This window comes from Sarcophilus harrisii, chromosome 5 (genome assembly GCF_902635505.1).
Source record: "Sarcophilus harrisii chromosome 5, mSarHar1.11, whole genome shotgun sequence".
NCBI lineage: Eukaryota > Metazoa > Chordata > Mammalia > Dasyuromorphia > Dasyuridae > Sarcophilus > Sarcophilus harrisii.
Window position 1 is genome coordinate 232,491,841 of NC_045430.1, and position 26,433 is coordinate 232,518,273.

The window sequence follows — 26,433 nt, forward strand, 5'->3', positions numbered from 1 at the left end:
GGTAAGAACACTAATACCTAGGAAAGCAGATAATTGATGAAGTCTGAATTAAAAGTATAAGCCAAAAATCTTCCAGAAGAGCCCTATCTCTCCCATACTTTTTTCCCTCATCTCTCACTTTCTTACTCTCTCTGTCATACTACCTACACATACAATACTAGCTGCCAACAAAGATAGCCTGAGCAAGTCAAAAGAATTCGTTTCTGTAGGTCTTATCCAGATTTCCTTTTCGAAGAATTAACAATACTTTGGGAACATTGATGATAATCTCTTTTACAGATGAAAAAAATAAATTGCTTAATGTCAGAGTCCTTCTAGGGTCTAAAACTTAGCTTCCCTGATTCCCTGACCCCTTCTTTCCATATATACCATCATCTTGCTTCTTGTCTGGGGCTAGAAAGACCTTATAAGGAAAACTAATTGCTTTCTCTAAAGAATTAGATTCCCTGTTCTAAAACTAGAGAGTCACTTACTAAAAACTTATACAATCCACCCAATTAATGTATGGTATTTTGCAAACTGAAACATTTTAAACTGCTGAAATAGAGCTTCACCTTCTAAGTTTCAAAAACTGACACTTTCAAAAAAGCTTTTTAGTTCTTATACTAAGTTCTACTACTTTGATTTTCATAATTCATTGGGAGCCTAATTAAGTGTAATTTCTACTAAACAAACATGCAGATCAATGCAATAAAACTTTTCTGATTGCTATAAATAATCAAATTATCATGGCAGAATCAACACATGTTTAGATGGAACATATTAGGTGACTGAGCCAAAACACGATTTTCCTAAACAAATCTGGATAAACTTACTACATTAGATATACTTAAAGCTTAACAAGTCTTTTTCAAGGAGGTACACAAACTTGAAACAGAAGACATTACAGAAATTAAGTTTACTAAGTAGACTGGCATAACAGATCAAAAATATTGGCATGATTTAAAAAATTTCAGTTTGAGCTTTTGCCCAACTGGTATTTCATTTCCAAATTTTTAAATCTTTGTTTACAATTATAAACATGTCTTATGAAAAGTTTAATTGTAATATAAACCAAATTAAAAGAATTTGGGGATATTCTATGTGCCTTTCCTAGGGAGAAAGTCACATTAATTGAAACTGCACAAGTATTTAAGTCTTAAAACTTAGTATTGTTCCCCCCACACACCCCCATGGGCTTATAAGAGGCAGTAATAGAGGGAAGGTATGTACATAAAGGAATTGGAAAACACCTTAGGTATACTATAATTTCCCTTTTAGGAAAGTATAGTAGCAATGAATTATTTAGAGATGGACTAGGAACTTCATACCACACTCATTGCAGAAACAGGCTGCAGCAAGCATTTATTAAAAATGCGTAATCATCCTGTCAATACACATTAAGGTCAAAGTTTTCAAACAAGTTCTAAAGTAATACTTTAAAAACTGCAGTCTTTTTTCATCAAACCTTAATAACCGATTCACACGTCTTTAAAAAAAAAAAAAAAGGTCTGAAGCAACCTTGCCAAAGATATTCCCTAAACTGAATCTTTTTATTTTTTAATACTCAGCTCTCACAAGAACATATAACTGCAATGCTCACCTTATATACTTTTCAAAAACAGTATCTCCACCCCCACCCTGTAATTTAAGAATAATTTTAAAATAGGAAATGTGGGAAATAGCTTGAACTAAACATTAAGAAAATGAAGGCATTATTCTTTTCCCTTGTGAATATTAGATAACATTTCAAAGAAAAAACTGTGTATTTGCCCATCTTCAAATGACTTTGCAGAAATATTATTACAAAGGAACAGGTAATTTTAAATGGCAAGACTTTTATTCATAAATTTAATGAATAAAAACTTTTATGTGGGGTTAGAAAAAGTTTGCAGGGAAAATGCTAATGAGACATTTCTGAAATACAATTATGGAAAAACTCTCTTCACTTTTATATATCACAAATGGTCTCTGAGAAATAGGAACACATGTGACAATACACAATCCTATCCGTTCCCTTGTTCTTTTTAGGTTTGATACTCTGAAATATTTTTTGCTAACAGGCCCCATTTCTGTCTGTTTCAGCTCCCCACTAGTAAGGTTTTAATACTCAGCGTGTGATGAGAGATGAAACCAAGTGTGAACAACTTTCAGGTCCCATGAGGAGGCTGACTGTTGAAGCTGTCAGGTTCAATTGCATCATTCCACATTATTCAATGCCCCAAACTGCTCCCTAATTGTTAGGGGCTTAACATATTCAAAACCATTGTTTAGGCTAATGCTGAAATGCCCACAGTTGAGTTTCCATAAAGAAGGGGGAGGGATTTAATTGTAGTTAAACCATTACTGAACTCCTTCATTCATGATAGGACAACAGGAAGGGGTCTAACAACCAATTCCAGAACAGATTCTTAATCAGTTTATTTCTAATCAATACACCTCTTTCCTTTTAATTTTTAAGTCATTGGTAACACTTCAGTACTACAGGGTTTTGGCAAACTTTATAATGTTTAGGAATGGGTATGGAGGTAAGAATCATTCCATCCTTTTCTTAATGCTAGGGTTTCAGTCTATAAAATATAAACAGTTGGTTTATTTTACTCATAGCAAATGGATTTCATCTTATTCTTTCCTTGAGTTGATCAAAAATTTCCTTTTAAGTGAAGTTAGAATTATAGGCACATAATCTGTAATATATATGTAGATTATTTATACACATACATATATGTAGTACATGAAAACTGCCAATAAAAATAATTTAAGATTTATCATCAATTTTAAAATTACCTTTAAGAAACTAGAGGCTTAAAATGTTAATGAGGGAATGTATGTTTTAAGAATTAAAGCTAAAACCTACTTTAAAAGGCATTCAAAAGTTAACAACATTTTCAGAAAGCTATCTTAATTTTAATAATCCATTTACAAAAAAGTTAGCCAATTATGTTTTTTTTTTAAATTCTGAAAAAATTAATGGAACCATTATATGGAACCACAGAACTATCATAGGTTCCCCCCCAGCCCCAATCAGGTGCTAATAAACAAACCACTGATACCACAAACAAGCATATGTTTACTTTTATAATTTGAAAATATTTTCTTTAAAAGAACAATTCTGATTCTGTAGATTTAGAAATTTTAATTTTGATTCACACATGTGGGATCTTTGGAAGGAAAACAAAAAATACTTTAATTCACATGTGATAAAAATCTGACATTCCTTGGAAAAAAGGGAGAATACTCTTATTTTCTTTATTATCTATTTCTGAGAACTCAATATCATCCATTTTACACTGTGTCAACTGTTATTGTTAAGAGCAATAATTAACATTATATCCAAGAGAATCTAAACAAAATAATTCTGTACTGTTTCCCTTTCCAAGTAGTTTGCTTAGAATAGCATTTCTCTTAATGATGGAGTTATTTGTTTGTACCATTACCAAAATTACTATTAAAAATATCTTCTCAGTAAAAATCAAGATATACACATTTTATGAAAGTTTAAAACACTTCAATTAGTAAAGACACCTTAGTAAATATAGGATTAAATAATTTGATTCACTGTATCTAAAAATAAAATGTCATAGACATATAAATCTATTCTTTATCTACTAAAATAAACATACAAAGAACATATAGTAAAAGTAAAACCCAAAATCTCTTATTATAAAAAGCCTCTTTGACATCTATGTCTATTAAACATCAAGTAAATTTATAAATTTCCTTCCTCCAAAAGATTTTTAAACATGGGAAACTTATCTTTGTTCTGATAGTAACTTATAGAATAAATACGTATCCTCAGTTAAACACATATACAAGCTGTACACAAGCATCAAAATTCAACAAAAAAGCAAAACTCCGGAAAAAAAAAAAAAAAACCAACTTATAAAAGCATTTTAAAAATTAAATTCAGTCTTAAAATTCTTTTAATTTTTTTTAAAGCCCTTCAAACAAAAGGACTTGCATGCTCCCTAAGAAAGGAAAGACTGAACATAACTGGGAAACACAGTGGGATTTGAAAGACAAAATGAAAAATTAATGGCACACCTAAAGAAACTAATTTATATCTCTGCCCACTCTACAACAAGGGCAGATCAAATCATTAAAAACCACAAAGACCGACTCTGCTCTATCTTCCAATAATGTAAAACTGTAATTATTAAAATTGTAAACTATATTACTGGTTTATTAATATGTTCTGAACTTGCATATTCTTGAATTAGTCATCAATTAAAGTTTAAATGTTTAAAAAGCAAGTATAACAAATATATTTAATATTTAAGTTCTGAAACTAGACTGTCAAAAAGCCATGACAATTTCTTTTTTTGTAATTTTTTTCACCCACTTTTGGTCATTAAACTCAAGATTTGCTCCCATCTTTACAATGTCTACTCATTTCTTATTAGCAAAGGTCCCGGATGCACCAGTCACTCCAGTCTATTTAAATTCCACTGGCCACTCCCTATCTCCCCTCCTCTTAGCAGTTTGCCCACTAACCTTTCTAATAGTGGCAAAGATGCCAAACAGAGGCTTGTCTGTTTTTCTTTAAACCAAGTGCACAAAGATCAAGAATGACCTCTGAATTTCTAACCTGCTGGCACCAGGCCAGCCACTGAGAATTACTGCCCTCATTAAGCAATAAAGATGTAAGGAAACAGTATTTAATTTAACAAGTTTTTGATAAACAAAAAATTTGCAATAGTATATTGGTCATCTTAACTACTGAATGAGAATGCCAGAATTATTTTAAAATACGATTTATTTTTGTTTACCTGGTTACACAAGGTACTGATATCATTATACCAAGTAATTTACCTTTAATGAATTCCCATATAAAATTAAACACATAAGAATTATGTGAAATGAAGCATAATAAACTATATTATTTATGAAAGTTCGATCAGAAATAGTTTGTGGCCTTGAACAGAAGATTCACCAGCTAGCTGCTGCACCCACAATCTTTGAAGTCATTCCTAACCATTCAATTCCTTCTAAATATTTTTGTACCTTTAACACACAGAAAGCAGCTAAAAAATTTCACGTTTTACACATTCCACACCATTACTATTGTCTCAGGCGGCTAAATTGAAGTAGCATTACACTCAGTTCAACCCAGAGGTCAATGTGCCTCAGTTGCCTGGAGACTGATGGTTGCTACAGCAGCACCAGATAAGCCGGGCTAAATAAGCTTCAGCAAGAAGGCCAGAAGCACTGGCTAGTGGACGAACAGAGATGCAGCTGTCTCAGCAGGCAGCGCTGTGAAAAATCATGCTGCTGCCTTTCAGCTTAGCTGGGTGATCATATTTATAAGAGACCAATCTTACTGGAATTCGACAAGGGAAGAAACAGTAAAGATTTTAATTTGAAGGAATCCTGGATTACAAGCAACTAAGATTTCTTTGTTCTTCTAGTTGAGTCACATGTTACATGGAATTTTCCCTCTGGCTGTAAATTCCTCTTCATTGCCTCTTTTCCCCATCCCCCAAACCCACAACATAATGAATGAGAAGAGATGAGATTTTTGCTTAATTCAGCCTGGAAGTAACCAGAGAGTAATTAAAACAGACTTTATGTAAAGAATGAAATGAGAGAAATGCACACTAAAAATACTCATGTGAGATTTTGTCCACTGATAAAAAAGATCTCAACATAGGACTCTTCACTTAATTAAAAGAGATAAAACTACTTATAAGAGTCACTCTCCCTCATTTATCTTTTCATTCTCTAATCTGTAACCCTACCTCCTACTGGAGTGACCCTATCCTTGCTACTAAAAGAGGATACACAGAAGACAAAAACAACTAGACAAAACAAAACCAGACAAGCTCCCGTAAGTTGGCTTAAAAAGAGTTATTTAAATAACTAGCTTTCACTTTCCAGTAAACAGTTTGGAATCTTGAGCTTAATTCTTGACACACCATAAATGAGTTTATCATAAAATGGTGATAGTATATATGGCTAACAACCACACACACCTGGTCTTTCCTGCCCCATTCTGTATTGTGATACACACCATACAAAGAAGGGAGTCAGATTAAGAAAAAAAAAGTTCAAAAAAGTTCTGTTAAGTGCATCTATGTTGTGAAGGGATTATATAATTGACAATTAGGAATCAGAAAAGATTTGCAGCATCTTCTTTTCCCTTATATAATTACAATTATCATAACTATTACAATAATTTTATCAGTATATCTTAAATTAAGACTCATATAATAGCTCTGGAAAAGAGAATAACTTCTCTAATTGAAACTATAAAGGATCTCAAGCACATAGAACATAACTGCAAGGATTACAATCTGTCTATACATCAAATTTAACATCCACATATGAATAGCACAACATGAATAGCACCATAGGATTCTTAAAAACAAACACCTTATGCCTTTATGATAAGAACAATACATGCACACAAAAGTGATACATTAAAAAAATTTACTTGTTAACATCTGTAAGGCAACTTAAATATGCACCCTCATTATTAAGCATTTGTATAAAAGTGACAACACAATAGTTTTTATCTAAAGAAATTTAGTCATATCATAGAGTTAAGTATATAATTGTTTTTCATTCATGAAAAGAGAAAATACCTGGAGTTCTCTTAACCCATCTTAATTCATGTATATTCATTACATAGCTACTAGCTCCAGAGTTTGGGCAAGTTAGCTAATTCTCAGAGCCTCGGTTTTCTTCTCAGTAAAATGTGCCACACTCCCCTATCTACAGAAGCTTTGCTGAGGAAAGAACACTTACTATTATCAATAGAGAAACGTTTTTAACTCATCATTAACAATTACATAATGAATTTAATATTATTTATTAATGTACATTATTAACAGGTACATCACATATATTAGGATAGGTCCATGATGCACCTATTGGTGTCCAAGAATACTGGTGGTACTAGCAATACCTATGTGTTAGTATTTATCAACAACAACAAACAAAAAAAATCCAAATTCCATAACTCAACAAATACTGAACAGCCTGTAGGTTGATTAGTAATAGGAAAGGTAATAAAACCTAACAGGTATATCTTCATTGTATGTTTTTGATTTACCTCATGTTTTACAGAATTTAAGAAATGTTGCTGCTTCTACTATGAAATAAAATAAATCATAGCATTGTAGGTGGTAACTTAGTAAAAAGTCTTAGGGAGTTATCTAAATCCCAGTCACTTGAGGAACCTCCTTGGAGACACCAAGAGCCCAGGACTCCATCTTATAGTCGATCTAACAAGATATAGCATCACCATCCAGTTGAAATATACATGATGGGAAGTGTTCATATTTTTGCTTTAAGTATTCGTAACCTGCCTCATCTACTCTACAAAAAGTATCCAAAAATTCTATCCATATATACAAGGGATCAGAGAAACATTCATGTTTTGGACATACAATTGTCTTCTTGGAAGAAGACAAGATAAAGGGACTGTCAGAGAAGAAAAAAGGACAAGGAAGATCAAGCTTGCTGCTTTTACTATGCAGCTATGTACATTTCACCAATCTAATATTCATTTGAATATGTATATCCTAAAATATAAGCACAGCTGTCAAATGGTAAGTACTAACAGCTGACATATCTAGGCATTAAAAACTTTTACCTAAATTATTTCATTTGAGTCTTCTGAGGTATTATAAATTATTTTCATAAGCATCAAGGTAAAGTGACTTTTTCATGATCTTCTAGTATCAGAAAGGATACAAACTAACCAAGATCTTCCTAATTCTCAAGCCCATCACTCTATCCACCATTGGCACAAACTATTTAATTCAGGTAACCAAAATCACACCTAGTAAACAGTTACATTCTTCCAAAGTATCATGTGACTTGATAGGGGAAGTCAGTATAGATTTGGAACTGGATTACCAGGGGATTTAAGGTTTCAAGTATGTAAAAGATGAGGGTTGGGTGAGTAAGGACTTCAAAAGAGGAAGAAACCAAGAGAAACAATTTTTTTTTAGAGTTGAGGAATAAAAATAAACAATATGCCTTTTCCCTCATCCAAGAAAATGATCCTCTATATTCAAGGGATTTATGATCCCTTTTCCTTCAGAAAGAAGGGCAAGAGGATCACTACCTGCAAAGTTGTATCTTCCCCCCTCCACCCCTTATCCTGGGGAACTTGATTAGTAGGAACAGTGGGGTAAGGCTCCATCAATACCTAGAATGACAAAGTTTTCTGGTAGCCTCTGGCTGTAATGACATGGCTCCCTGATCATTTAAAAAAGCTCAACTACATGGAATTTGACCCCTGACTTGTTAGAAGTCCCCAACACCATGAGTCCCTACAAGGAATTGGGGAAAGGTCCTGTGTCTACTAGGGCCAAGTTATATATTGTCTTTTTAAAGAGAATCCATTCCGGATGTCCATCAGTTGGAGAATGGCTGAATAAATTGTGGTATATGAATATTAGGGAATATTACTGTTCTGTAAGAAATGACCAACAGGATGATTTCAGAAAGGCCTGGAGAGACTTACACGAACTGATGCTGAGTGAAATGAGCAGGACCAGGAGATCATTATATACTTCAACAACAATACTATATGATGACCAGTTCTGATGGACCAGGCCATCCTCAGCAACGAGATCAACCAAATCATTTCCAATAGAGCAGTAATGAATTGAACCAGCTATGCCCAGAAAAAGAACTCTGGGAGATGACTAAAAATCATTACATTGAATTCCCAATCTCTATATTTATGCACACCTGCATTTTTGATTTTCTTCACAAGCTAATTGTACAATATTTCAGAGTCTGATTCTTTTTGTACAGCAAAATAACGTTTTGGTCATGTATACTTATTGTGTACCTAATTTATATTTTAATATATTTAACATCTACTGGTCATCCTGCCATCTAGGGGAGGGGGTGGGGGGCTAAGAGGTAAAAAATTGGAACAAGAGGTTTGGCAATTGTTAATGCTGTAAAGTTACCCATGCATATATCCTGTAAATAAAAGGCTATTAAATAAAAACCAAAAAAAAAAAAAAAAGAGAGAGAGAATCCATTCCATGCTATGACTAAGTAAACTTCTCTCTGTTAACTGCTAAATGACTTAACAGTATCTCATCTTCTAGCAATACTGGAATAATAACTAGCATTCACATACAGCAATACGATTTGCAAAATGTTTTGCAAATATGATCTCTTTGACCAAAACAACAACTCAGGAAAGCAGGCGCTTTTATCACCCTCATTTTACAAATGAGAAAACAAAGGTTAAATGATTTCCCCAGGGTCACAAAACTGGAAAGCATGAGGCTGGATTTGAACTCAAGTCTGACTCCAACTCCAGTGCTCTGTCCAATTTTACTATTATCTAAATGTCTTGAGTTGGACCTTCCTTTATAATGGAATATTATCTGGCAATATTTCCCTGGGACATTCACAGTGCAATACATATATGTCTAAAGCCATATCAATGCCCAATATTGGAAGACTGTGACCTCTGTGTTCTCACAAGGTAGTTCTGTTTGTCCCTTCAGTCTAGCCCCTTCAAACTAGCTATCTTCGCCTCATCTTTCACCTCATTTAATTGAGAGAAAAGACTGGAAAGCAACAGAAAACAAAGAGGAAAAGATGCATTTTATTAAAAGAGGGAAGGAGGAAAAAAGACTAGAGCCATACTACTTCAACTACCACCTTTTGCCATACCTCATTATAGGAAAGACCTTTAAAAATACCTCCCTATTAGTCATTTAAAAAGGTAGTTTTTAAAAGATACTATGACAATTCATATTAATGATGACACATCACTTGTTTCTGACATAAATAAAATGTTCACAGCAACATGCTATTTTTAAATAATTAAACCTAAGTTCATCTTGGACATTCTGTACCTTTCATTTGAACCAAGTCTGCCTTCTTTCAATGCATCACATTTAAACTTTTTTCTATCTTTACTCAAACACTAAATAACATTTCTTTTTCAAATATTTAATTAGCATTTATTGTTTGGAAAGTATTATGCTAAATGTGAAGATGACACAAAGAAAAAGGATATAATAAGAAATGTTCTAGTTTTCCTTTATGTTGCAACACAATCTTCAAGAATCATTGCCTGAGTCAATCACACTAAAAACCAACCAACCAGTAAAACCAAAAGGCCCAGTATTTTCACTTTCAAACAACTATTTTATCTGAAAATATCCATTTAAAAAAAAAAATCTTGATTTTTCTCCCCAATTAAATTCTAAGCTTCTCAAGAACAGTAACATGCCTAATCATGCCAATAAAATTTACATTCACTGCATAATGTCCCATACAAGCATCCTCAGTTAAGACATCTAAGACCTTTAGATAAAGCTAATTCTAGAATGTCATTTAAGAGTACAAATGAATAACCCAGAAGCATATTCTATGAAATCTCCAGGTAATAAAAACTGACAAGATTCAAAATCAGGAATATGATGAGCTAAGAGTGTTAATAATATCTAGAGCCAAATGGCTACTTTATTCACTCATGAAATTCTGCATTGTTTTAGGCTATGAGGGAAAAAAATCATTGAATTAGCAAAATATTTAGGGACTATGTTCCTGACATTGTGCTAGGCAATGGAAATGAGACCAAAAAAGTGAAATCTTTGCACTCAGGAAGCTTATCAAGAAAAACATGGTATTGCATATATGTATACACATACATAGAGAGAGACAGATATGTGTGTCTGTGTATACAAGGATACAAAGTGAATACAAAATAAAACTCAGGTTTTTATTACTCAAGGTAAATGGAGAGTTATAGTTCTGGGAGTCATATGCACAGAGATGATGGTTAAATCCATGGGTTCTGGTGACACTGCCAAAAGGAAATAGAGGAGAGAAAAGAGCAAGGAAAAAAATATGAGGAACATCCACAGACAAGAAGTACAATATGCACTGTGAATCAGACATGGAAAGTGTGGTCAGACAAGTAGGAAGGAAACCATTAGAAAGTCATGTCATGAAAACCAAAGAGAAGAGAGGCCAAGAGAAGAGGGAGATCAGAAAGGCAAATGCAGCCAACAGGTTAATACTAGAATTTAGATAAAAGTATCATATCTGCTAATAAAGAGGTCATTAATATTTCTGGAGAGATAAATTTTCAAGAGTATGGGGGGGTTAGATCAGATTAAAAAAGATGCAAATCACAATATTTAGCAGCTAACTGCATAGGTGGATGAGTGAGGAGTTGAGATTAGAAGGTTGGAAACCTGAAAGGACAGTATTGCTCCCAGAAGAAAAAGGGAATCAGGAAGCAGCAAAACTAAAGGCAATAATTTTCTTTTAAACATACTGAATTTGAGAAGCTTTTTGTGAAACTAGTTTAAGCGGTTCTATATGCAGTATGGGATTGGAGTTTGAGAGAAAGAAAAGAAATTCATGAAGAGGTCTCAGATGAAGTGAAGTAGGAACTCATATCAAATGTCCTTGATCTTAGTAAAAAGGCAAGATTCTTAACAAAAAACAAACAAACAACAACAAAAATCCCAACAAATATGTATTAATTGCTATGTTTCCAGTGCTCTACTAAACACTGGGAACACAAATACAAGCTTCTGTTCTTACCCCCGAGAAATTTACATTTTAGCAGGAGGAAGAAAACACATAAAAGGGAACTGAAAATAGGAGTGATAGAATAGAAAGAGATGCATGTACCAGGTGATGGAAGAGGAGGTGTTTAGCAGAAGGACTAAAGAGAAACTCTAGGGAAGTCAAGAACATCCTAGAGATGAATAAAGACATAGCAGGTCTGGAAGCATCTCCTTAAATTGGAGGTTCTCGGAGAGACCAGCCAATCAGAGTTAAATGCCATAGAGAAGAAGATATTACCTATCATGAAGCACAGGGCTGGAAGGAACTTCTAAGATGAAGAGTTTATTGAGGATCAGGAGAATCAAAAGGAGAAAAAGTATGAGAGAAGAGAAAGTAGGAAAGACTTTGTGTGCCAACTAAGGGAGAGTCTAGCTGAAGATAACATAATTTTTTTTAAATTGACCTAGTCAACTTGGGTCTATGACTGCCTCAATATTCAGTATGTGAGAAGCAGCAGAAAGGGATGGGGAATAATTCAGTATTGGGATTTACCATGGGTGATAGCATGATAAAAGGGCAAGGCATTTCAGAGTAAAAGAAATTGTAGAGTGACTGGTTAATCTATGATTGGGAAGAATTGCAAGTAAAGTCAGAGAAGAATCCTGAGATAGCTGAGAATATACTGAGTACTGAAAGAACTGGAGATGCTGAGGTTGGGTTGAAAAGAAAGGCAAACTTATATTCTGTCATAGAGAAAAGGTAGGCATGGCTGGAACTGAAAAACAGAGAAAAGGGTACAACTGATGAGAATGGGACATAGAACATGATTAGTTAAGAGGCTTTAAAAAAATTTCAAAGGCCTGGAGAGATGGTACATGAACTGATGCTGAGTGAAATGAGCAGGACCAGGAGATCATTATATACTTCAACAACAATACTATATGATGATCAATTCTGATGGACGTGGATCTCATCAACAATAAAAATGAACCAATTCAGTTCTATTTGTTCAATAATGAATAGAACCAGCAACATCCAGCGAAAGAACTCTGGGGAGGAGTGTGAAATACTACATAGCATTTCCAATCCTTCTGTTTTTGTCCACCTGCATTTTTGATTTCCTTCACAGATTTATTTCAAAGTCCAATTCTTCTTGTGCAGCAAAATAACTGTATGGATGGATATGTATACATATATTATATTTAACATATACTTTAACATATTTGACATGTATTGGTCTACCTGCCATCTGGGGGAGGGGACGGGGAGAAGGAGGAGAAAAATTGGAACAAAAGGTTTTGCAATTGTCAATGCTGAAAAATTACCCATGCATATATCTTGTAATAAAGAGTTATAATTTAAAAAAAATTTTTTTCCATGAAAAATTTAGTAAGATTGGGGCTTCCTTTGAAACATTGTATTTCATGTTCAGTTGTATAAAATTCACCAAATATTTGGTGAAAAACTTCGTTATTAAAAAGTTTTTATTATGAACATGACTTCAAATACAAATATTTGTGTAAAAAAGAAAAAAATTGTCTATATTGTGATTATCCATTATGTGTAAATGTGACATATTCATTTGTATCTAACTCTTCATGACCCCATTTGGAGTTTTCTTGGCAAAGATACTGAAATGATTTGCCATTTCCTTCTCCAGCTCATTTTACAGATAAGGAAATAGAGGCAACAAAATTAAGTTACTTCCCCAAGGTCACACAGCAGGGAAATGTTGGAGGCCAGATGTTAATTCAGATCTCCCTGACACCGGGCTCAATATTCTTGTCTACTCAATCATCCTAGATATTATGTTTACACTGATTTTCTCAAGTATATATTAACACTGTTCTGTTTGTTTGTTCCCCTTCTAATCTCTCTAGGATAGGATCTTTTTCTTTGTTTCTCCAGAATCACTATAATTATTTTCCTCCAAAATAAAAGTGCTTTCTTATAATGAATATGTATAGTCAAGCAAAACTTGACTGATTTTATCTGAAAAATGGATGTCATTCTGTATTTCTAAGTCAATCAGCTTTCTGTCAAGAGGTAGAACTGACACATACTTTATCATTTGACTTCTGGTTTATGCATTAATCAGATTTTTTTTTTTTAAGTCTTTCAAAAGCTACCTTCTTTTATACTGCTATGATTACTGGATATAAATAGTTTTCCTGGTTCTACTCACTTTAAATATTGGTAAACAGCAAAACAATATTACATCATATACATACACCATAATTTGTTTTGGAATTCCGTAACTGAGATTAAAAATCATGGTTTCCAATTCTTTTCTACCAGAAAAAGTACCTCTGAATAGAATGAGGTGTTTTCCCCCCTCTGCTTTCTATCCTTTAACTGTGTTTATTTTTTAATGCTGTCTTGACTTTGAGGTCACAACTGGCACCTCTTTTTTAAAAAAAAAAAACTTTTTAAGCATAATAAAACCTTCCCAGCACCATAATTTTAACACTATGTGAATCCTTTGTAGATCTTGTAAACATTTTTTTTTTTTTTTTTTTTTTTGGGTATTCTAGCTTACTTCTCTATTTTATGGGCAAAGTCAATCCATTTCTCTTTGAGGAATTTTAACTTTATATTTATCTCCATTATATCCTATTAGTTATTTTGTGTTTATCTGCATCACACCCTCTATTGGTCCACCTTCCATTCCTCCCCCCCCCCCCCCCCCCACACGACAAAACAAACAAACAAAAAAAGATATAGATTACAGAAGTGGTCTTTACCTCCTCTGTTGCCCATTCTCTCTTCATCTAGTCCAAAATCCAGATCTAAGTACTTTTTTTTTCTTTCTTTGTAATCTTTCCTCTTAAGATGATGGTTGTTTAGTTTGTGAATATTCCTTCTTCTTCTTTTTTTTTTTTTTTAAATTATAGTTTATTTACAAGTTATATGCATGGGTAATTTTACAGCATTGACAATTGCCAAACCTTTTGTTCCAATTTTTTCCCTCCTTCCCCCCCCCATCCCTTCCCTCCAATGGCAGGTTGACCAATATATGTTAAATATGTTAAAGTATAAATTAAATACAATATAAGTATACATGTCCGAACAGTTATTTTGCTGTACAGGAAGAATCGGACTTTGAAATAGTGTACTATTAGCTTGTGAAGGAAATCAAAAATGCAGGCGGACAAAAATATAGGGATTGGGAATTCTATGTAATGGTTCACAGTCATCTCCCAGAGTTCTTTCGCTGGGTGTAGCTGGTTCAATTCATTACTGCTCTATTGGAACTGATTTGGTTCGTCTCATTGCTGGAGATGGCTAGGTCCATCAGAATTGATCATCATATAGTATTGTTGTTAAAGTATATAATAATCTTCTGGTCCTGCTCATTTCACTCAGCATCAGTTCATGTAAGTCTCTCCAGGCCTTTCTGAAATCATCCTGCTGGTCATTTCTTACTGAACAATAATATTCCATAATAGGAATATTCCTTCTTGAGCTCTATGCACCATTATTTAATTTTTCTTTCCTTTCACCATCTTCACCAACTACTCTATTGAATTAAATGTATTTTATACCAAACTTTTTAAATAGGTGAGAATAATCAAGAATCCTTTGTTGTTCCTTGGTTTAGTTCAGATAAGACTAAAAGTTCATGAGATGCCTCTTTTCTCCACTTTTTCATCCCCATTCTTCTTATTTTTCTGAATCGAGTTTTTCTTTCCCCTCCTAATTCTTTCATCATTTACTGTCAAAACAATAAAACAAAAAAACTACATCTAGACCCTATGTTTCTCATGTTTAATTCTTTTTGTGACCCTTGAAGACAAGAGGGATTCTTGAAGGAACCCTTTTCTCTACTAATAAAAAGTTCCAAAACATACAAATTCCTAAACGAAAAGTTAAATGAGATGCAGAAAGAAAAATACAGTAAAATTCTACTACACTATGAGCGGACATCAACTTTCTCCTCTCAGAACTAGATAAACATAACTATAAAATAAACAAGAAGGAAATTAAGGAGATGAATGAAATTTTAGAAAAAGTTACTTATGGCAGGTCTCTGGAGAAAAGAGAATGGGAATAAAAAGAAGTATACCTTTTTCTCAGCTGTGCATGGCACTCTGATGAAAACTCATCAAGACCAAAAAACAAAAAAACCCACCAAACCAAATGGAGAACATAGAAATATGAAATGTATCCTCTTCAGACCACAATTCAATTAAGAGGTATACTCAATAAAGAGCAATGGAAATAGATTAAGTAAGTCAAAGAATTAATTATAGAAACAATCAACAATTTCATAAAAGAGAATGACAGGAGCAGCTAGGTGGTGAATGGATAGAGTAACAGTCCTTAAATCAGGAGAAGCTGAGTTCAAATCTGGCCTCAGACATATAACACTTCCTGGCTCTGGGCAAGTCAAATGTCTTAGCAACCCCAAATGTCTTAGCAAAATAATAATAATAATAATAAAGAGAATGACAACAATGATAAATTTCATTATCAAAATCATAAATTTTGGGGATGTTTATGAGATGCAGCCAAAACAATACTTAGGAGAAAATGTTATATCTCTAAATGCTTATATCAATAAAACAGAAAGAGTTGGGCAGGCAACTAGAAGAATAAAATAAAAATCCCCAATTCAACATCAAAAGCAATTATTAAGAGTTATGTTACACGAGATCAACCAAATCATTTCTAATGGAGCAGTAATGAACTGAACTAGCTATGCCCAAAAAAATAACTCTGGGAGATGACTAAAAACCATTACATTAAATTCCCAATCCCTATATTTATGCACACATGCATTTTTGATTTCCTTCACAAGCTAATTGTACAATAATTCAGAGTCTGATTCTTTTTGTACAGCAAAATAACGTTTTGGTCATGTATACTTATTGTGTATCTAAGTTATATTTTAATATATTTAACATCTACTGGTCATCCTGCCATCTAGGGGAGGGGGTGGGGGGGGTAAGAGGTGAAAAATTGGAACAAGAGGTTTGGCAATTGTTAATGCTGTAAAGTTACCCATGTATATATCCTGTAAATAAAAGGCTATTAAATAAAAAAAAAAAAAAGAGTTATGTTACAGTTATATGCCAATAAATCTGATAATTTAAGTGAAATAGTTACAAAAAGTATGAATTGTCCAGATTAACAGAAGAGAAAACATAATACTTAAAGAACTATTATTTTAGAAAAAAGCAACGGAACAAATGATCAATTAACTCATGAAGAAAAAAATCTTCAGCACCAAATGGATTCACAAATGATTTTGATAAAACATTTAAAGAACAATAAATTTCAATACTATAGAAATTATTTGGAAAACAGGCAAAAAAGGACTTCTGCCTAATTCCTTTAATGATACAACCAGTAAGATTTAAAACAGAAAAAGAATAGGCCACTTTGATGAATACTGATCCAAAAAACTTAAAGTACTAGGATGGACACTACAACCATATCAAAGATTTTACACCATGACTATTTCGGATTTATACCAGAAATTTAGGGCTAGTTCAATATTAGGAAAACTATCTGCATAATTGATCATAGCAATAATAAAAATAATACAAGTATCTCAATGGATGAAGAAAGGGTTTTTGACAAAATACAACACTCATTCCTATTAAAATCACTGGAAAAACATAGGATCAATAAAGCTTTCCTTAAACTGATGAGCAATATAAACTTAAAATTAGTCAGCAAACATTAGCTGTAATGGGGGATAAGCTAGAAATCATCTCAATAGGATCAGAATCAAAATAAGGGTGCCCTTTCTCACCACTACTTTTCAATACTGTTTTATAAATACTAGCTATAGAAATAAGATAAAAAAAGAAATCAGGGGAATTAGAATAGGCAATGAGGAAACAAAACTAATATTTTTTGCAAATGATAGAGAAATCTAAAGTATACTTAGAAAAACCTAGAGAATTACCTAAAAAACTAGTGGAAATAGTTAACAACTTCAGCAAAGTTGCAAGATAAAAAATAAATCCACATTAATGATCAAAATTTCTCTATATTACCAAGAAAGTCCAGCAGGAAGCAAAATAAAGATAAATTCCATTTGAAATAATTGTAAACAATATAAAATACTTGGGGAGTTGGTCCATGAAGACAAACCTAGAAACTTTTAAGAACTAATACAAATTACAAAATGCTGTTCAGACAAATAAAGTCAGATGTAAACAAATTGAGAAAGATTAATTGCTCATGGGTATGCTGAGCCAACAAATAAAATGATGATTCTACCTAAATTAACTTACTCATTCAGTGCCATAGCAATCAAAATACCAAAAAATCTATTTTATACAACTGGAAAATAGTAACAAAATTCATCTGGAAGAACAAGGTCAAGAATATTAAGGGAATAAATGAAAAAAAATTTAAACTATATTACAAAGCAATAATCATCAAAACAATACAATACTGGCTTAAAAAAAGAGTAGTGGATTACTGGAATTGATTAGGTATTCAACAGAAACTTACTAGTTTAGACAATACCAAAGATCCAAGATTTAGGGACAAGGAATCACTATTTGACAAAAACTACTAGGAAAACTGGAAAGTAGTATAAGCAGAAATTATGTATAGAACATCTCACATCATGTACAGAGTTAAGGTCAAAATGGGTACATGATTCAGACATAAAAGTAGTTACAAGGAAGGTTTTATTTATCAGATTTATAGAAAGGGGAAGAACTTATGACTAAGAAAAAGCGAGCATTACAGAATATAACCAATGTAGCTAAAATTGGAAGGCAGGCATAAAACTGTGGGAAAATTTTTTTTTTTACATTATGTCTCTAAGAAAGGGTCCATTTTTCAAATATACAGAGGACTAAGTCAAATTTATAGAAATACAGGTCATTACATTACCCAAATGATAAATGATCAAAGGATATGAACAGGCAGTTTTCAAAATAAGTCTAGTCATATGAAAAACTGCTCTAAATTTGCTACTGCTTAGAGAAATACAAATAAAACATCTCTTAGGTACATATCACACCCATTAAATCAGCTAATATGATAGGAAAGAAAGATGACAACACATGTCGGATAAAATGTGGGAAAAAAACAAAACAAAACGGGGATGCTAACTAATGCACTGTTGGTGGATAAGAATATTGATCCAACCAATCTGGAGAACAATGTGGAATTATGCCCAGAAGGCTGTGAAACTACATACATTTTGACCCAGTGAATATCTAGGTCTGTACCCCTAAGGAAATTATTTTTCCATTATATTAATAATCAATTAATTAGAGTACAGGTTTATTTCCTCTGCAGGTCCTAACCCTCAGGATACATACTTTCAGACACAATTTAACTAGAAGACATCACTTGTGTTTAGTGTAAATAAAATCTAATCTAGGTGAATTCCATGCCCAAAGCATAAAGGACATCCTTGAACTCCTCACTGGAGTGGACGGAAGCCCAGCTAATGAAAGAGAAAACCAACCAGAGTGGTCTGGAGAGTGATGGATGCCTTTGTCAAGGTAGCTGGAGGTAGCAGAGTCTAATGATTAAACATTTTCTCAGCAAGAGGAGTTGAAGAATTTTAGCCCATTTCCTCATTAATATACTCATCCCCTCATTAATTGTTTATCATCAGGACTGATTTCTCATGTCAGGGACATACTGAGAAAAACCACTGATTGCTAATTTATTATCAGCTAGTCTAATTAATAAATTGATTATAAATTAGTCAGAAATACATCTCTTGGGTTTTTCAATAGTCTCAACCCTAAAGAAATAAAAAGAAAAGGAAAAGAACCTTTAAGTACTAAAATATTTAGTAGTTGTTGTTATTCAGTTAGTGTGTGACTCTTTATAACCTCATTGAGGGTTTTCTTGGCAGAGGCACTGGAGTAGTTGGCCATTTCCTTCTCCAGCTCATTTTACATATTTTACACATGAGGAAACTGAGAAAACAGGCTTTGATTTGCTTGGGTCATATAGTAAATTTGTCTTGAGGTCAAGTTTGAATACAGATCTTTTGATTCCAGGTCTGGTAGTCTGGCTTAACTACTTTGCTGCCCAAATACAATGGTCAGAAGGGGAATTCAAACCCAGGCCTCCAAGGAGAATAAGTTATGGTACTTGATTTTGATGGAATATTATTTTGCTGTAAGAAAGTAAAATGAGCAGAACTAGGAAAACATACACAGTAACAGCAATATTGTATGATAGTCAAATGTCAATAGCTTAGCAATTCCCAATGAAGCAAGATAATTCTGAAGAACTCATGATGAAAAAATGTAGAACTGATAAGAATCTGAAAACAGACTGAAGCATATATTTTTTTTAAAAGTTTTTATTACTTGGGGCAGCAAGGTGGAGCCAGTCAGGAGGACCTGATTTCATATCTGGCCTCAGACATTTAACGCTTCCTAGCTATGTGACCCTGGGCAAGTCACCAACACCAATTGCCTTAGCAAAGACAATAACAACTACTTTACTATTCTTGGCTTTTTTGGAATGTTTTCTTTCGCAACATGGCTAACCTGGAAATGTTTTATCTGGCTGCTGATATGTAATCTATATAAAATTGCTTGCCTTCAGGAAAAAGGGGGGTAAAGAAGGAAGGGAAATGAATTTGAATCTCAAAAATTTTAAAAACAAATGTTAAAAATTTTTGTTTACATGTAGTTTAAAAACTCCCCTTTGGGGAGGGCAGCTAGATGGTACAGTGGATGGAGCACTGGCCCTGAAGTCAGGAGAACCCAAGTTCAAATCCTGCCTAAGATACTTATTAATGCTTACTAGTTGTGTGATTCTGGGCAACTCACTTAAACTCAATTCTATTGCTTAAAAAGGAGGGAAAAAAGGCACTATTATTCCCCAATTGATAAATGGTCAAAAGAACATGAACAATGTTAAGACAAAGAAATTAAAGCCATTTATAGTCATAAAAAAATGCTCTAAATCATAACTGATTAGAAAAATGCAAATTAAAACAAATCTGAAGTACCATTTCACACCTCTCAGATTGGCCAAGATGAAAGGAAAACATAAAAGATAAATGTTGGAGGGGACATAGGAAAGAAAAGTGGGACACGTTGTTGTTGGAGTAGTGAACTGACCCAACCATTCTGGAGAGCAGTATGAAACTATGCCCAAAGGGTTATGAAACTGTGCTTGCCGTTTGATCTGGTAGTGCCAGTCCTGGGCCTGTATCCCAAAGAGATCACAAAAAAGATCACATTTGCAAAAATGTTTGTGGCAACGCTTTCTGTAGTGGCAAAGAATTAGAAATTGAGTACAATGCTTATCAGTTGAGGAATGGCTGAATAAGTTACAATATATGAATGTAATAGAAAGCTGTTGTTCTAAAAGAAATGACGTTGACAAGCTAATTTTAGAAAGGACTGGAAAGATTTACATGAATTGATCCTGAAAGAAACAAGCAGAATCAAAAAAAACATTGCATAGAGCAAGACTACAATGATCAACTATAACAGACTTGATTCTTCTCAGTGGTTCATGATCCAAAGCAATCCCAATAAACTTTCAGTACAAAATGTCATGTGCAATCCAGAAAGAGAACTATGGAGACTGAATCAACACATGCTATGTGCATTCCCTCCACCCCCGTTTTCTTCTGCTTTTTTTTTTTTTTCCTCTTCTGATTTTTCCCTTTTGTTCAGATTTTTCTCTTCCAATATGATTGATTCATAAGGAAATATGTAAAAAAATGAATGTACATGTAAAACAAAAACAGAAAAGGGGGGGATTTAAAAGCATAGCTGAGGGAAGAAAGTCTTTTAAATATACTTATGTGTGTATATATACATATGCATTTATAAACACAATACATATATGCACTTTACCCATATTTAGACCAGGGGTTCTAACTTTGGGTCCAGGGACCTTGGATCCATAAATATGACTGAGGAAAGAAAATTACATCTTTATTTTCTCTAATCTCTATCTGAAATTTTGCATTCCTTACAATTAAGAAGGTGAGCAATAAACTATTATTCTAAGAAGGGATCCACAGGCCTCACCAGAGAGCCAAAGGGGTTTATGAGAAAAAAATTTTTTTGAAGGGATCTTTATTTATATCTCTGATTCAAACATTATCAAAATGAGATATTATTTACAGAGTACTAATTATTAGCACAGGGTCTAGAAGATGGCTAACTTACAAATACTTTTTCATCTTATTTCCTATACAAATGCATTTACCTTTTTAGTTTTCTACTGCCTTCAATCCTCTCAGTTATATCTTTTCATAAGGAATTCTTGAGGGTTTTTTATTTTATTACATATCCATTTCCCCTCCAGTAATATATACTGTTTTACAGTTTAATTTATTCTTGGTTGTCTTAATTTTTTGCCATTTAGAATACTTTGTCTTAACATTATCTCTCTTACATTGAAGTTGCAATACTCTTCTGTGATGCTGAGTAGTTTTGTGGTACTTGAAAGTTCTTTCTTGGATTCATGCTATCATTTTTCTTTAACTTGGAAGCTGTGGGTTTTGGCTCTAATATTCTGATACTTTTCCTTTTGTGATTCCTCTTCAAGAGTTGCCTCATGGGTTCTTTTTTATTCTGACTTTTTTCTTCTGATTCTAAATGTTCCAAGCAGTATTTTTTTTTAATGACTTCTTGAAACAGGACATAGTTTTTTAGGAAGTCCAATGGTGGCACATGCTATTCAGGAAGTCCAATGAATTTTAAATCAATTCTCTTATAGCCATTTACCTGATTTTTTTTTAAGCTACTACTCCATTTTTTCTTTTAGTTTAATTTTCTGTTTTATTTCTTTTTCTCCCAGAATCCTTTTCTCCTAGAATAATTTTCCTGAATTATTTTTTCCATTCCATTTTTCATTGTCTCTTACTTGTATGAAGTCTTCCAAATTCTGTTCTAAGCTAGTTATTTGCCTTCAACTTTTTTCAAGAGTCTTTTAGGATTTTTAACACTAACAATTAATAACAATACTACAATCCTTTCTTAAGTTGCAAAATAGCCACATTTATTTTTATATCTAAAGAACCTAAAAATTCATAATTTCATTACATGCAAGGAATGAAATACAGAACTCTGGTGATAGGTCAAATAAAATTTATACTCTTAGTGGTAAAGAAGATAGGGTAATGGGGACTTTCCACCAGGGCCCATGTACAAAACAAAAACAAAAACAAAAACAAAAACACTAAGCTTAAAACTTCATTAGCAACAATATTTTAAAGTAATGAAGTCCAGATTTTTTCTTTCCCTAAAGGCAGTTCTCTCTAATCAAACTTCTCTTAAGCCCAAGGGTGAAGTATCCCTGTCATCTACTTTCTGGAATATTTAATTACTTTCCCCTACCCTTACCAGCAACACCTTTAGTTCTCTCTCTCTCCACCAATTACTTTTTTTGTCTTGATATCTCCATTCTACCATAGATGGCTTAGCCACAAAAGTTCCTGGTTATGGTTCTAAGTGAATGCCTATGAATTTAAGGGGTTTTTTGGGTCTTATTATTTATAAAGCCTCTGAGTGAGGGCTTACCACAATGTAAATACAATATATACAAAACTGGAACAGAAATTCAAAGCTTATTAGTACTTTTGAAGTGATCAAATACTCAAAATTGTTTTTTTCTCTGGACAACTGTTGTTTTGGATGAAAAAAATTGCCATTGGTTCAAATTCTAGGTCTTCTCTGTAACTACACTTTTGCCTTTGTATTTCTGTGGAAAAAGCAGTGTTATTTAAAGTAAAGAGGACCAGGTTTCAAAGGTCAGTTATATGAGTTATTACTTGTGTGATGTTGGGCAAGTCATTTTTTTTAATGTCTGGTGAAGAGGTTGAACTACATGACCACTCCATGTGAATGACTTCTTTGGGTTTCATTTTGCTTATCTATACAATGATTTCTAAGGCTCTTAAAATTTCCAGATTGTATAATTCAATAAATTCAATGCCATTTCCTTTTTACATATGCTACCTCCTAAAATGCTTCCAAAATGTTCCAGTATAGGATTTTGTTAAATTTGATAGTATAAACAATATAAGAATGAGTGAGCCATTTTTATAGGATTCCTAATTTTTTTTTTTAAAAGATTTCCACCATTTGTCAATACATTCCTCCTTTTGGAGAAAAGTACACATGTTTCATACTCTCCATGCAAATTACTGTATGACAAAATGGCTAGATTTTCTGTGTGGAGTTATAGTATGTGAAGTGCATACCTAAGTGCATAAGTCCTACCCATTGTCATTTTCTTCCTGAGTTGTTTTAAAATGGGTTTTTTGGGTATATTTTTAATGGCTGCAATATGGTAAAATATACTATAATATAGATGAGCTCTACTTCCTTCCTTCTATCCCTGCATTTAAGCCACAGTCATTTTCATCCTTCTCTACCTGTTCCTTTGCTCATAGAATGTAAGTGTATGTAGTCATATATTTTCTATAAATGTATTAGAAGCCTTCTAATCTGTTTTCGTACTTTTTATATTGTTCATATACTTTTCCTAGGATATTGAATAAATTTAGTCTTATTTAGGGGGAAAAAAAGATCTAATATAATCAAACTTTAAGAATCTCACATGTTGAAAAAATATACACACATTGGCAAATCTTAAAATGTGTTCTATTTAATATTTTACTTGTACTTACAAAAGGGAGTGATTCAAAGACCAAATTTGGAGTGTTCTGTACACCAATATGCCTTATATACGGAAGGGAATCTTTCACAGTATGCTTTCTCTCATTACTAGAATCACATATATACACAAATATATAACCAAAATCAAAATTTTCTCATCTGATGCATTTAATTTCATCAATTAAAAGACTAATATCTGTATTCCCAAAGACAGAATAAAAGGTCATAACCAGTGATTTTTGGATTCTCTCCCCTCATTCCCCCAAACCATACATTGTTTCATCAATTGCCAGGGATGGTTGGTGAGGCAAAAAAAGTGATAATAGAGTTCTGCACTATTACTTTTACAATGTCAGGAGAATGTGGGGAAGACTTGTAGCATGTTTTAAGGATCTCTTGAAGGAAATCTATGGGAGGATATGAACAAAAGTTGAAAAGTATGGGCAGGCATAGATGAATTGTTATGTAAATAAATGAGATCACAGATTGATTTGAGTAAAAGAGGTAAGTCATGCCAATACATTCTACAGGAAGATCCATATTCACTGATTGTACCATACTGGGATATACCATACTGAATATCTGACCTCAGACACTTAACATTTCCTAGCTGTGTGACCCTGGACAAGTCACTTAATCCCAATTGCCTCAGCAAAAATAAAATAAAATAAAATAGTCCACATCTTAAATCTTAACTGTTTAAAAATGGAAAATTAGTTTCCACTGAATAACTAAATTTTTCATATCACCCCAAGATAAATCTGAAAGAGACTTAAAAATCCCCAAAATGAAAATAATCTAATTCAATCATACCTTTTAATTTATCCTTTTCCACAGTGTGGATAAAATAAGAAAAATAAAAGACCTGAAGTCAGAGGATGTGGGTTCAAATCCCTTACTACAACTGAGAACTTGTGCAAGTTATTTCATTTCACCTGTAAAATAAGGGCAGTGGATTAAACGACCCTTTAAGATCTAAATCTATAACCCTCAATCTCTTTTGGACTTTATCCCCTCACTGTGTAAAAAGAGGAGATTGGACTAATTGAAAGAGACAATGTCTGAGGTTGCTTCTAAAGCTATATCTATGATCCTATGATCTTTTAAAATCCCCTCAAGCAGTAAAACCTATGATCCCTATGACATACATAAGAAAGAAATATATATTATTTCCCAATGGCCACATCAGCACAAATTATGATAAAAGTTAAGTTCCTGCTGATAATTTGTTTCCTTAAAGGAGACAAAAGACAAGATTAAATGATGAGAATAAATCTAGTGACCTTCTAGGAACACTGTAATTACTTACCTGAGTTGTAGCAATAGCAGTGGTTATGGATGATGTGGCTGAAGGAGATAAACCTCCTACTTGTTGCAAATGACCAGAAGACTGTGAAGGCAAATGAGAACTGGAAACAGGAGTGCTAGATCCTGAGCCAGATACTGCATTCGGAAATGATACTGCTACATCATTGCTGCTATAAATACCTAAAAGAAAAGAAATGGAATTTTCTTATGCTGGTAAAATATAAAATTAATCAGTAAGTTACAACAAAGTATCATATCTGATAAAATATAGGAAACAAAACTCCCATTAGTGGTTATGTTACACCTAACTTCTGAATATTGACTTTTCAAGATCTTCAGCCTGTCCCAGTTAACTTTCAGAGATTAAAAATTCAATTTGGACAACCGATTAAAAATTATACCTTTCAAAGGAGTAGGAAGTAGGCAAACACTTTTTTTCTCAATAATATTTCATTTTTTTCAAATATATGCATGTAAAGATAGTTTTCAACATTCTTTTCTGTAAGATCTTGTGCTTCAAATTTTTCCCCCCTCCCTCATTTCCCTTCTTCCTAAAACAAGTAATCTGATATAAGTTATATTTGTATAATCCTTTTAAATATACTTCTATATGTCATGTTGTGCAAGAAAAATCAGACCCAAAGGGAAAAAAAAAAAAAAAAGAAAAAGTGCCTCTTCCCCACCCTCTAAAGTATGGGAGGAGAATGGAATACAATGCTTTAATACATATTCAGTTTCCATAGTTCTTTCTATGGATACAGATGGCAAAAGAAAACATTCACTTACAAAGTATGGGAGGGAAAGGCAGACATTTTATTGGTGTTGATGAAAAGAAGATAGGGAAGGACTAACTACTAAAAGGGTAGGGGTCCTCAAACTACAGCCCGTCGGCCAGATGTGGCAGCTGAGGACGATTATCCCCCACACCCAGGGCTATGAAGTTTCTTTATTTAAAGGCCCACAAAACAGTTTTTGTTTTTACTATAGTACGGCCCTCTAACAGTTTACTCCCAAATATGCAGATTTATTCCCAAATATTATGTTG

The 26,433-nt window shown here is 33.2% G+C and overlaps 1 protein-coding gene across 5 annotated transcripts in view; it reads right to left on the bottom strand.

Annotated features, from left to right (window-relative positions):
* The window catches only part of MLLT10 (MLLT10 histone lysine methyltransferase DOT1L cofactor), a 205,086-nt gene that overhangs the window by 20,519 nt on the left and 158,134 nt on the right, over positions 1-26,433 (bottom strand). For all 5 annotated transcript variants that reach the window (XM_031939880.1, XM_031939876.1, XM_031939879.1 and 2 more), the window contains one exon: positions 25,390-25,568. In XM_031939880.1, the coding sequence (XP_031795740.1) occupies positions 25,390-25,568 (179 nt within the window). The remainder of the gene's footprint in view (positions 1-25,389; positions 25,569-26,433) is intronic.